Here is a 14,216-nt window from a genome sequence, read left to right as displayed (position 1 = left end):
AATGGTCTTGCCGTAAACCACCAGGGAATTACTAGCTCTCCAGAAATTCTTACTTAAGAATAACCTTAACATCTTGGCTAGTAAACCTGAAACTAATCGAAATATATTCAGGATAGGGGCGCCTGGGTGGTTTAGTCAGTTAAGTGTCCACCTCTTGATTTCAGCTCAGGTCAGGACCTCATGGTTTGTGGGTTTGAGCCCCAAGGCAGGCTCTGCTCTGGCATCACAGAGCCTGCTTTGGATTCTCTCTCCCTCTCTTTCTGCCCATCTATCTCAAAATAAGTAAACACTTTTTTTTTTTAAAAAAAGGTGACACCTGGGTGGCTCATTGGTTAAGCGTCCAACTCTTGATCTTGCAGTTTATGGGTTCAAGCCCCACTGGCAGTGCAGAGCCTGCTTGGGATTCTGCCCCTCCCCCACTCATGCGCAAGTGCGTACACTCTCTCAAAAAAAAAAAAAAAAAAGAAATAGGTTCAGGATACTCTGAAAGATATAGCCCATTTAGTCTTCTCCACAAACCATTTGATTCTTTTTTTTTTTTTTTTTAATTTTTTTTTTCAACGTTTATTTATTTTTGGGACAGAGAGAGACAGAGCATGAACGGGGGAGGGGCAGAGAGAGAGGGAGACACAGAATCGGAAACAGGCTCCAGGCTCTGAGCCATCAGCCCAGAGCCCGACGCGGGGCTCGAACTCACGGACTGCGAGATCGTGACCTGGCTGAAGTCGGACGCTTAACCGACTGCGCCACCCAGGCGCCCCAAACCATTTGATTCTAACTTGAAGCCAGATCATCAGGATATGTGGTACTCTGGCATTGTGTCCTGGGTTCACATATAAGGATGTTCTTTCCTAAAGATGACCACTTATATCTCTTTTTTTTTTTTTAAATTAAATAAAATCTACCCTGAAAACATGGGGCTAAAACTCATAACCCTGAGATCCGGAGTTGCATGCTCTACTGACTGAGCCAGCAAGGCGCCCAATCACTTACATGTTTAAACAATTTTGTCCACCACAAAATTGTGGTGGGCAAGTAAAGAGCTCCACAGAGAATATGTCAAGTTTCAGCATCAAAAAAAAGCTAGATTTGCCATAAATATCTATTGTTTAAAAAAAAACGTTTAGGGGGCGCCTGGGTGGCGCAGTCGGTTAAGCGTCCGACTTCAGCCAGGTCACGATCTCGCGGTCCGGGAGTTCGAGCCCCGCGTCGGGCTCTGGGCTGATGGCTCAGAGCCTGGAGCCTGTTTCCGATTCTGTGTCTCCCTCTCTCTCTGCCCCTCCCCCGTTCATGCTCTGTCTCTCTCTGTTCCAAAAATAAATAAACGTTGGAAAAAAAAAAAAAAACGTTTAGGTATTTTTAATCTTGCAATTCATCACATTCCCTCTGATTCTAGAAAATGGACCAAAGTTTTAGTCCCCAGACTGTGGGATTACAGCCAAAACTGTGAAGATTTAAGGTGTGCACTTTTATGGAGCTTGGGGTTCATCTGACGACCCTGTCCTCTCCTTTTTTCAATGATTTACGACCTTTATCTCTTACTGCTCTAAATATATCTAAAGAAATGAGTTGAAATACTTTTTAAAAATTACATTGGGAAGAAACAAAACTATAAAAGCTCTTGTCAGAAGAGAGGGAAACAAAACACGAGAGACTCTTAATGATAGAGAATAAACTACGGGTTGATGGAGGGAGGTGGGTGGGAAATGGGCAAAATGGGTGTGACGAGCACTGGGTGTTGTATGTAAGTGATGAATCACTGAATTCTACTCCTAAAATCAATATTGCACTGTAAACTAACTGAAAATTAAACAAATAAATAAAATAAAAGCTCCTGTCTTTAGCACTAGTTCTGGAACAGAATCTAGTAAATGGTATCAATAGGTATTTTGCTGAATTGAAAGAATACAATTTACTTGGAAAGTCAGTATCTTAAACAGTTTGATCCAGATTTACCAAAAAAATGTGTTCCTGTAAAACTGGGTACATTTCAAAATTCTCAAACTGAAATGAAACTTAAAGGTGTGAGAAGAGAATGTTTCCTATAGAATACTATGGAAGCTATTTTTATCACATGAGACTTGTACAAAGTACATAATTACTCCCTAACTTGTTTGTAAAGCGGGGCAATCCCCTATTTTGACTTATAAAAAGCAGAGGATATATAATTACCAATATTAAACAAATATTTACAACATGTCAGAAACTCCATGGGAGGACAAAAAGCAATAAAATCATCTTACCGTGAACTTAATGCCTGGTTGTGATCGAATTCCCAGTTGTTTAATTTCTAGTTTAGCCAACATACAAGATAATCGAGTAGGAGCAAATAACACAGAGATGTAAATGTCTTCCTTTGGACGCATTCTAATCTCACAGTTACTGGTCAGTCGCTCTTCTGAACCAAAAGTGTGCTGAAGCTACAATTTAAAAACAATCATTACATACAAAAAAGCAAGACAAAACTACCACCAAACCAAAGCTTCAAAGATGAAGCACACATAATGGTCTGCACATGTAAGTGCTTTGAAAGAACATGAAATAGCATCATGCACACTACAAACCTGAAAGCAGTCCTGGTCTTGTCCTCTAATGAGCAGTCGCAGATGCTGGGTTGTAGATGTACAATTATTTCTTAAAGCTAGCTTCTGAAGCCTAGAAACAAGAACACATTATAAATGTGGTTTTACTCCATGGATGTTGCTACAACCATGAAAACAAAATCAATTAAAACTAACTGCAATGTTTAGAGATGGACTGGATTGCATATGCCACTTTATTAGTAGCCTGCAAAGGTGTCTCCACAGTCCTGAAAACACACATTCCTCCATTTCTGAAAACATACATTCAAGACTCACCGTGTCAGAGCAAGTTTTTGGTTTAAATGCTCTCCTATTATAGCTCCCTAGCCAACTTCATTATTTATACTATACATATATATATATATATATATATATATAGTATACACTTCATTATTTATACTATATAGTATGTGTATATGTGTGTGTATATATGCATATATATATATATGCATATATAGTATACACTTCATTATTTATACTATATAGTATGTGTATATGTGTGTGTATATATGCATATGCATATATACGTATATGTATATACATATACATATAAAGTCTTACCTGTCTTATAAAACAACAAAAAGCCAGATAACAAATTAAGTTTCTAAGTCAATACCACTCTCAGGCACATTGCTTGGATTTTTTACTCTAAGAGCCTCATTTGCACAAACTAGTTATTTAAACACTATATTGAATTAACCATATTTTTAAAAAGTTACAATATGCAAAAAAATAAAAATAAATAAAAAGTTACAATATGCAAGTAGAATAGACTTAAGAATACTAGCTAGCTGGTGGTAAAAAAAAAATCCTTTAATCTGTGAAAATATACAAATCTTCTCTTCATTGGAGAACAGAGAACACGAGTACATCCCCATTTTACTCAAATTTTGAAGATTGGCAGTTAAATTATTTAAACTGTGGCCTATGTCTTGTCTACCTTGGGATGAAGGGGAAAGGCTGCTGAGCTCAACCTCAGAATAAAATCTAAGACCTACAGGGGTGCTTGGGTGGCTCAGTTGGTTAAGCATCTGACCCCTGGTTTCGGCTCAGGTCATGATCTCATGATTCGTGAGATGGAGCCCAGTACTACAGGGGATTCTCTCTTTCCCTCTCTCTCTGCCCCTCCACTGCTTGCGTGCTCAGTATCTCTCTAAAAATAAATAAGTAAACATTAAAACAATTTTTAGGGATGCCTGGGTGGCTCAGGCAGTTAAGCAGCCAACTCCTGATTTCAGTTCAGGTCATGATGTTACGGTTCATAAATTCAAGCTCTGCATCAGGCTCTGTGCTGACAGTGTGGAGCCTGCTTGGGATTCTCCCTCTTTCTGCCCCTCCCCTGCTCATGCACGTGCACGCGCTCTCTCTCTCAAAATAAATAAATAACTATATTTTAAAAATTTAAATCTAAGACCTGAGGAAACCATTCAAAGAACACTGGGAAAAACCTAGCAACAACAAAAAATCTTTAAAACCTTTTATTTTTATCTATTTTTAAGGAAATGTAGCTATCATTTGCAAGTAGTAATCAAGTAGAGGGAGGGGGGCTCAGTTTCTAGTTTCAAAAAAGAACTATACAAAGTAAAAAGGGTTAACACCTTTATTATATACAGTCCACACAAAATAATAATTAAAAAATACTAAATCCTAACCAACAAATAGCCAAAGTACATGTGCAGACTTATGAGAGAGAAATCAGAATAAATGAATGAATATATGGAAAAATGTAGAACTTCAAAAATTAAAAAAACATCAATCTGGAATGAAATACCACTTTGGACCACTTTACCCTTAGAAAATATAATTTATTAACTATCATTTCTATCTGTAACTGAGGCAAAATCAATGACTCAATGAGAACACTCTCCCTGAAATTATATATGAATTGTTTCCTCTTTCCTCTGGAAGAAGAGCTCACTTCAAATCTCCCTTTTGCAACAAGCACCTTCTTCCACAAAGGCAGGCAGCAGGCAGGTACCACATCAAAAGAACACCAGCATCCCCTTGCCCTCTGTTTCTGGGTCCTCTCCTAGCACCCACTGGGTCACAGCCTCTGACTGCCTCCTAGGACATTTCTTAGGGAGAGAAAATAGGACGATCTCTTTCTAAGCAGACAATACACCTCTGTATCATTAACCATGCTGCAACATCCTTATAAAGGAGTAGCAGGAGATATTTGGGGTGGGAAAAATCATCTATGTAGGACACTACAATGGAAGTAAGGGGACTACAGAAACAGAAGTCCATCGTTTCCCTAGGCAGGCGCTGTGCTAAATACTGTACATACATTAGCATGGTACCTACGGATCTATTGCTTTCAACAAGTCCACTTCGAGACATCATGTGTCACAGCATCCACAGACTAAGGTCGTTCTCACAGAAGTGGCGAGCTCCTCCAGGCTGAGTTAAGATATCTAACCAACCATAAACAGGGATAGAACAGTTTTCAGGTCACTTCCCTGTACTGGCATGGGGCTTACACTTAGATCTGTTGGATCAGAAGGCACTCCATGAATCTCCATGAAGAAGTGAAGCAAGAAATAAAGGAGGATGGCCTGAATGCCTTTCACTTAGGCGAGGGCCAGGGAAAAATGCCACTGAAAGTCCAAAAGCACGCACAAGATAGTGCCCCCATTTTCAACTTAACTAATTTCTGATTAAAAAAAAAGTTTAACACACATTAATTTTGTTTCAGATGAGCTCTAAGATTTCAAGATGTTATGGCATCTGGAACAGCTAGATTTTAAGAGCAGCCATCTCTACTCTATTAATCATCTGTTGCAAATTTTATCACAAGACAGGGAATTCTGTCAGGAACAACACAAGGATGCTGATGGCCCTTACTGAGCTCTCTTCTGCCTTTGTCTTAAAGGAAAGAGCAGTTATAGAATAAGCGGTGTATCAACAGGAACACTCAGTAGCTGACGCTTGCCAGAGTCTGCACTGTAATAATGACTATGACTGCTAGGGCATATTGGAAAGTGATCTTCCTTTTACCTTAGACATTGATGGCTGAGCTGAACAGCTATGTTATTTTGACCACATTCCATGGCACAGAACTTCAAAGTCTCAAATCACTATTTGTATGTGTAGTGGAGCAGACCACTAATGTTTTGAGGAAAAGTCTGGTATACACTGTCCAGATTCAACCATATAGAACCAGAAAATTCTTCCATACAGGCACATGCCCTTGTTCCGCCCTTCCTTTCAACGTGTATTCCATCTCGGCTGTCTGCAAAAACCAGATGACATAACCAACAACACAGGAGCTACTGAAAAGGGCACAATACCTCACACTCCCTGCCAATCAGGACTTTTCAAAAGTCTAGCTGAGAGAATCTTTACTGAGAGCTCCCTAAAGAACATGCAGCCCACCATTCTTCTAGGTGCCTAAGCTGTCTCATTCAAGCCACCACCTGCCTCAGCACCCAGAAAACATCTTCAGCTGGGTCTTCAGGTGTGACACATCCAGACCTGAATGAAGCACCTCAAAGAGGGAGCATCCTGATGGGAGTATTTACTATGAAGTAGTTTTACTTTGAGACTTAGCATGCTGTATGGATTTCTCTTTGAAAGGACCCCTGGAAGAAACATCTGTCTAAAGTCTACAGCAGGAACAGCTATCCTCTTTCACACAGTAACTGGTTCGTTCTTAACCTCTGAACACTGTGACTTATCTCAGGATGATGGGGTTAGAGTCAGAACCAAGCATAAGACCCACATCAAGGTGAGTGCAAAGCGTGAGCCTTCTGCAGGTGAGCCTTCGGGCACGACCTTTATGATTACCATATCTCATCATCCCACAGCAGTCGGCCCTCAAGTTTTTACCTTACTGTATCTTTTTGAAAGCTGCCTTTGCAACAAGACAAGGTACATATGACTGACTACATGGATGGTTAAGCAGATGTATGAACTCTATAAAGTAAGGAAGCTCAATTAGATCTTTTTTGCACTAACAAAACTATAATTTTAAAAAGTAATTCTTCACACCTATAGTACAGATTCAGCCAGAAGTTTCTTATCTCTCAGGTACCATAGAAATGTGTGGGTAAAACATTTAGGTCAAACACAAAAATGCAAAATATGGAAGAAGAAACACTGAGCTTTAATAATTGCCTAGGTTATTAATTAGAAGTATTTAGCTATGTTGCTAAGCTTATGAAAGGAAAAATATTACTATACTATTTATTATATGCCAATTAACTCAAAGTTCATATTCATAATGTATAATCAAAGTGCATATAAAAATAAGATTCAAGATATAATTCACATTAAACTATGACAGAACAGATCTGCTCTATTAGAGACCCCTTGTACTCTTTATGGTACAAAGCATTCACATTCTACTACTTTGTAAACTCCTGAAGCAGAATGCAAGGTCTCTGATTATTTTTTCTTCCTACCTTTCCATAGGGCTTTCCAGAGAAGGAACAAAGAAACTCTTAAGTGCCTAAATCTGATAATCAGCAGAGAATCCAACAAAGAGCTTAAGAAAATTGATACCTATTTTTTTTTTGGATTGCAGAGGTGAAATTTAAAAAAAAACACTTTTTTTTTAACGTTTATTTATTATTGAAAGACACAGACAGACAGAGCATGAGCAGAGAGAGGAGGAGGCACAGAATCCGAAGCAGGCTCCAGGCTCTGAGCTGTTAGCACAGAGCCCGACACAAGGTTCAAACCCACAAACCGCAAGGCCGAAGTCGGATGCCCAACTGACCAAGCCACCCAGGTGCCCCAGAGGTGAAAATTTTAATTAAAACATTGGAATTCATAATAGGAAGATTACGGAACATAAGACAACTTTATTTCAACTTTAAAAATATTAACATGGTCATAATTATCAGAGTGGAAAACAATGCTAGGTGATGACAGCAGAATCTTTGTGCTCAGGAGCTGCTACATGCATACTTACTGTATTCTACCAAGAGGGACACCCCCCCAGGCCAGAAACTGCTTGTTGGACAAAATTGATGGAGCATCTGAGCAGCAAGATCCAGGTATTAGAGGTTTATTTCCTGAAGAAACTACTTCACCTTTTAACATCACTTCATACTGTGGTCCAAATGGCTGCACGAATATTTTCAAGATCCTAACAAAGAAAACCATCTAAGTTGAATGTCCACAATTCTATTGGCAACTATTTCCCACAGGCTTCCTTTGTCCAAGAGACTGAACTGGGTGCTGAGGATACAATGACATTCCCACACTTACAGCTTATATTCCAGAGGAATATCGACAAGGAAAGACTGTCACAATACCATCTACACAATGGGACAAGGGAAGTTCACAGGGCCACAGGAATACTACCGACTATTTATGAGGAGTTTGAGAACAGTTGAGGAAAGCTTCCCAGATGAAAGAGGTAACTCAATGAAGTTGGGGAGGTAACTCAATGAAGTTGGGGGCAGCTGTTCCAGGCACAAGTGTTCACATTTGTGCAGGGCAGCTCTTCTCTGAAAGGCCACAGTAGCAGACTGAGCACACTAAGGCATTCCATAACCCAGGCAGGGGACAGGGCACAGGGCACATGTGTCTCAGCAGTGTGTGCTTCTAAGCTCTGTTTACCAAGCAAATTCAAATACTAATGACAATGATGCTCCGACCACTATCAGGTAATATTCACTTATGATTTAGGTGCCAAAAAGTCATAAGCCTGGAGAAATGGGGGAGGGGGTGTGGGAGCAGGGGGAAGCATCTTAAACTACCAACAACTGGTGACGGTTTCCTTGGAGAGAGAGAGAAAGTTAATGAGAAACATCAAGATTGACATTTTATTACTTACTTTTGTCAGAATATATTTAAAAATAGTCATTTCTTAATTTCTAGTCAATTGGTTTAAAAGGAGAGTTTTAGTACACAAAAAGAAGAAAATCTGAGGCTAACAGAAGTTAAACAGAGCTATACTATCTATCAGATGAGACGAAACATGTCCTAGATCATTCAGACTGTGGAATGAAGCACATCTAAATAAGTGGCTATTTTCAGAGAAGAGTAAAAACTGGTCAGTATAAATAATTTTATATTACCTTTCCTCACAGGCTTTGGGATCCTTTGGAGTAAATGTAACTATAACTTCATGTTCTTCTCCAGGTTTAAGGAATAGATTCTCTGGATCCACTGAAAAGTGACTTCCTTGGTCTGGGATCTAAATATTTATACAATTATAACTAAATACTGACTTATGCAAACGTGGCTTTTACTCAGTTACTCTCATTTTTCATTTACTCTGACAGGTTATTTTTCCCTTCTGCCTTGTCTGTCACTATCCCACTTTGTCTTATTCTCTTGGAAAGGGCACTTTCTCTTTCCACAAAAAAGTTAAACTCCCATTCCTATTTCCTATCACTAACACCCTCTTACTCATCCACACCTCTCAGAAATGTCTACATATATGATCACTCTCCTCCAATTCCACCTATCCACAGGATAACATACACATTTTTCAGGAATTAATCTAGAACTTGGTTCTTACATATAAAACATCAGATGTTAAAGTGTCCTATCATCTATTTCCTACTGGTATAATCCTCAGATTTTAAGCACTCTGTTTGATCTCTGGGGCAGCTCAGCCATGTTCACAATGTCAGAAGATACTCAGAGTCTCACAGACTAAGGAAATACTATGTCATAGCGCTCTCACACAAATTCTTACCTTGATATCTAAGTAAACATCAATATTCCCTGCATTTTTCAAAGGTAAGTGCTGCTTTGCTGAGGAAGCCAAACTGGCAAACAGGTGCATAGTCTAGAGAATGGAGTAAAACCAACATCTTAAATAATGTCACAATTAGAATGAAATCAACCTGAACATAAAATCATGGCAAAGAAAAGAGTTTAGGGTACCTGTAAGTCTTTTGGAGCATGTATCCTAGCTATTCCTGTTCTTGCTTGAAGACCAATACTTTTAATGACTGGGGTAGGGTTTGGGCTATCAACTTCTATATCGACTCTTGCCAAGAACTCTTCTGCTGAGCCTAAAATCTCTACAAAAGCTCATTCTTTTAGTTCAGACACCAGAGAGTTATTTAAGTCTAAATGTTGTATGTGGTCCAACACTATGCCCTCAGGGATCCCAAGAAATCCTAAGCAAAATGATTTTTTTTTAAGTTTATTTATTTTGAGAGAGAGAGAGAGAGAGAGAGAGAGAGAGAGAGAGAGAGAGAATCCCAAGCAGTCAGTGCAGAGCCTGATGTGGGGCCTAAACTCACAAACCATGAGATCATGACCTAAGCTGCAACCAAGAGTCAGATGCTTAACCAACTGAACCACCCAGGAGCCCCAGAAAAATGATTTTTTGAAGAATTCCTCTTTGAAGAGGAATAGAAATTAGTGGAGGAGAAAGGAGAAAAAGAAAGAAAACATCCAACTGGTAGATGTGATAAAATCAGTGTACAAAAAAGATCCCAAAAGGTTTTCAGTGTACTTGCTGGGGTTAACCACAATTACATGGATTTGAGCCAAAACAGCACACTCTCTGCCCCATTTTTAAAACAACATAACATATTTCACAAATTCCTCAAAGTATTCACATTCACTGATGGAAGAAACATGCCTCAACTTTGTAGTTTATTTTGCTACAGAGAAGAGCAATTCCCCAAAAAACATAAACATGAATACCTGAAGAAGTGATCCGTTTCTTTGGACTATGGAAAAGAACCCAAATTATCAGAAATTCTGGATCCTGTAAAATAAAATAAAATTTAATTTAGCATTAAGATGTAAATCTTAATGAAAGATAAGTAGTTTGGAAACTTAACTCCCTCTTTAATTTGAAGCCAGTTCCTTCAATCCACCCAGCTTACCTGTCCGTCATAACTGGCAGGCATCATGTGGTTGACCACAGAAGGAGCTGCCAGCTGAGCAATCATGTCAGCATACGGAGCTGCTTTCAAAGAAGCATGGATGGGTGCCTTGGAAAATGTGAAGCAGCGCCAGGCTATGGCATTCTGTTCAGAAATAGAAGAATCAGTCTCAGTAAAGCCAACAGTGCAATGTTCATGTGATGTTAAATTTGTTGACCGAATCGTTACCAAAAAATTTACTTCCATAAGAAAAATGAACCAAGAATGATATTAGCAGTACCTAGAATTCCAAATCAATGTGTTCTGTAAAGTTTCTTACTGTACATTAATACTTACAGCATTAATAACAAGTCTGATTGGCACAGTGGCATGAGTCTTGTTTATCAATTTTAATGGCAAAGCTTTCCAGCCTCCATAAGTCAAGTCACCAAAATCAAGAACATCTTTTTTTTCTGTTTCTACCTAATTATGAAAGAAAAGACTAATTTATAAAAAGTCATATATTAATATCACAGCTTACATTCATATCACTGCTTTTTCCAGTTACAAATAGTCAGCATTAAATGTAAGCCTACCTAAATATCCCCAGGCCATTTTACAATTGCTATTTTCTACAAAAATAAATGTTAAATTCGTTTTCTGATGTAGTCTATGTATGCAAATGTACTACAGAATAAAGTAATATGTTTGCTGTTGCTACTTTGAAAAGACTGTGAGATCTTAAGACAAACTGACAATTTTATAAAAGATACAAGCCTCCCTTCAATGAGTTACTATGAACTCTATTATTATAATTTTAACTTCTCAATTCCCTTCAAAATATACGCTGGAATTTTCAGATTTAGTCCAAATTTCGGGCAAAACTAAAAAAAATTTTTTTTTCAACGTTTATTTATTTTTGGGACAGAGAGAGACAGAGCATGAACGGGGGAGGGGCAGAGAGAGAGGGAGACACAGAATCGGAAACAGGCTCCAGGCTGTGAGCCATCAGCCCAGAGCCCGACGTGGGGCTCAAACTCCCGGACCGCGAGATCGTGACCTGGCTGAAGTCGGACACTTAACCGACTGCGCCACCCAGGCGCCCCAAAACTAAAAATGTTTAAAATGATACCAAAATAGGCATATCAAAAGTTTAAAATGTGTGCCTAAGAACAACTTAACACAGACCTCTCACACACACACATGTAGAAATGCTGGATAATATTTAACACACACATAAATTTCTTCAGCCTGGCCAAATATAATGGGAAATCAAAAACAGACTGGCAAATGGGAACTGACTTCCATGGTAGCCCATGAAGGTCTGGGATCGAGCTACTTCCAAGGTGGTTGAGCTTCAACACCCTCCTAACCACAGAAAGTATGACCCTGAGCTTGCTGTGGGCAGGGCAAGGCTAGAATGGAATCTGAGCTCCCTGCAATCAAGTGCAGAAATTGAAAGAAGTGCCTTTTATGAAAAGGAAACTAGAAAACCTGTTTATATGTCTGAGGAGGTAACAGGGAAGCTTGTCCAGCAATGGGTGGGTGTCAGAAAATCATTTGCAAGAAAGTAAAACTCTAGGCCTATGCCACACTAGATATGAAAGCTCCAAGCTGAAAATCAGTACAACCTTCATGCCCCAAGCAGTTGTACAAAGTGCTCTCTATGGACACTCTGAAAAACCAGGACACATGGAATTACTACAGCAAAGAGCGGCCTTAATGATGTGAGCTCACATTTAAAAAATTTTTTAAGTAAATTAAAAAATTAAAAACCTTGGGGCGCCTGGGTGGCTCAGTCGGTTGAGCGTCCAACTTTGGGTCAGGTCATGATCTCCCGAGTCATGAGTTTGAGCCCTCTATCGGGCTCTGTGCTGACAGCTCAGGGCCTGGAGCCTGCTTCAGATTCTGTCTCCCTCTCTCTCTGCCCTCCCCCACTCATGCTCTGTCTCTGTCTCAAAAATAAATATAAACATTAAAAAAAAAATTAGAAACCTCATGAATAAAGTAATTAGGGAGACCTAGCAAAGCTAGCAGAAAAATTAGCACCTGAAGAACTAGAAATAATCTGAAATTAACTATAAAATAAGTACACTTTAAATACAGATAATAGAGTCCATGAAAAAGGTAAAAACAAAAGATTCAAGAAATAATGGTGAGCAAAAAAAAAAAAAAAAAAGTAAAATAGCATGAGCAATCTGTTAAAAAACATTTAATGTTACGGTTTTAAAACCATTTGGGATTAAAATAGTAGTCAAAGATATGACGGAAGGAAAAGATCAACATTAAAATGACTATAGCTTTTTGTGTTGTTTGGGCTCCTGATTAATTTTAGACTTCAGTAACCAATTTGAATACGAAGGGAACAGAAATGTGTAACTTCCAAACTAATGCAGATGCAAGAGAATTATAACTTTAACAAGGAACAATTTCACTTAGAAGATAAAATTATCTTGAGTCTAAACACACATAACAGAGCTCAGAATACCCAAGACAAAAATCAATAGAATTATAAGGAGAAACAGACAAATCCACAAAACTTCTCTCAAAGGCAAAAAGACTAAACACACAGAAATGTTAGTAATGATACAGAAGACAGTAACAAAGTAGAGCTAAAGGACATGTAAAAGAATTCTGCACCTAAGAGAAATTCTTTTCACCTAAGAGTCATTCTTTTCAAGCACACAAGAAACATTAACATAGATTGAACTCATGCTAAACTACAGAATCTCTTTCCTTCTTCCCCTCCTCAACCCATATTCTGACTCCAACATGGGGCATGCAATGGGGAGAGGCTGCTGGAACATTCCCAAAACATTTGGAAACTATAAATGTACTTTAAAATGCGTAACAATCCAATTTCTCCAAGATCAAAAAGTCTTCCTTGGCCAGACTTACTACATAAATCTTTAATGATATGGATGAAATAGCTAACTGACTATAGTCATTGGTTTTGGTCCACACGAATGTAATACAATGTTTCAGAAACCACATATATTTAGAAATATTGCTATTTCCACTTTCTATTTGAATTGATAGTTCAAACAACTATTACTTGAGCCCTTACTATATGCCAAGCACTATTTTGGAAGTGAACAAAAGAGACACATGTCCTGGCCCCCACAGAGCTTACACTCTAGTGGGAGCAAAGAGGATCAGACAATAAACAGGTAAATATTTAGTATGACAATGCTAAAAATGCTAAGCAGAAAAGTAAAGTGGGCAAAGGGAGGTGGGCGTGCAGGGATGAGGGAATAGGTGGGGACTGCCATTCCACCAACAGTGAGAGAGTATGTGGTGTGTGGGAGAAGTATTCTAGGCAGAAAACAACTGTACTCAAACCCTGGCAAGATCGTCAACACTGGTGGCTTCTTCATCACTAGAGACACTGTCTAAGCTGTCTTCCAGCATCCATGAAGCTTAGTCTTCATGTGCATCCAAACTGCTATCAAAACACTTTTTAAATCCGTATGTGATGTGGTTACTGAAAGTTATTCCAAGCTGAAACACTCATTCATGTAACATAAGGCAGTTATTTTCCCTATACACATATATTCAAGATGTCCCCTACGTAACCACTTCCTGTATTCTTTCTTAAAGTGGTATTTAAAAGGTTAATATATAACATCCAAAGTTTATATACCACCAGGGAAAATCACTGATCTCATTACATTTCTTAGTCGCTTTTAAAACAAACAACCCAATATGTCTGGTGACTTTTCAGAACATCCCAAACTAACACCCACATCTAGCAAGTAGAGCTGAATTTCCATAAAACAATAGAAATTATTTTCTTTTAATTTTTTTAAATGTTTATTTTTGAGAAAGAGAGACAGAATGTAAGCAGGGG

At 38.6% G+C, this 14,216-nt stretch overlaps 1 protein-coding gene across 2 annotated transcripts in view; it reads right to left on the bottom strand.

The window, feature by feature from the left end:
* CEP192 (centrosomal protein 192) overlaps positions 1–14,216 on the bottom strand; it is a 138,777-nt gene that overhangs the window by 36,338 nt on the left and 88,223 nt on the right. For both annotated transcript variants that reach the window (XM_030336254.2, XM_030336256.2), the window contains exons 23-31: positions 10,724–10,849; positions 10,388–10,531; positions 10,203–10,266; positions 9,429–9,568; positions 9,238–9,330; positions 8,612–8,730; positions 7,498–7,674; positions 2,565–2,655; positions 2,244–2,420 (exon numbers count right to left, since the gene is read on the bottom strand). In XM_030336254.2, the coding sequence (XP_030192114.1) occupies positions 2,244–2,420; positions 2,565–2,655; positions 7,498–7,674; positions 8,612–8,730; positions 9,238–9,330; positions 9,429–9,568; positions 10,203–10,266; positions 10,388–10,531; positions 10,724–10,849 (1,131 nt within the window). The remainder of the gene's footprint in view (positions 1–2,243; positions 2,421–2,564; positions 2,656–7,497; positions 7,675–8,611; positions 8,731–9,237; positions 9,331–9,428; positions 9,569–10,202; positions 10,267–10,387; positions 10,532–10,723; positions 10,850–14,216) is intronic.

The sequence above is a fragment of the Lynx canadensis genome, chromosome D3 (genome assembly GCF_007474595.2).
Source record: "Lynx canadensis isolate LIC74 chromosome D3, mLynCan4.pri.v2, whole genome shotgun sequence".
NCBI lineage: Eukaryota > Metazoa > Chordata > Mammalia > Carnivora > Felidae > Lynx > Lynx canadensis.
This window is presented reverse-complemented; position numbering and strand designations above follow the sequence as displayed.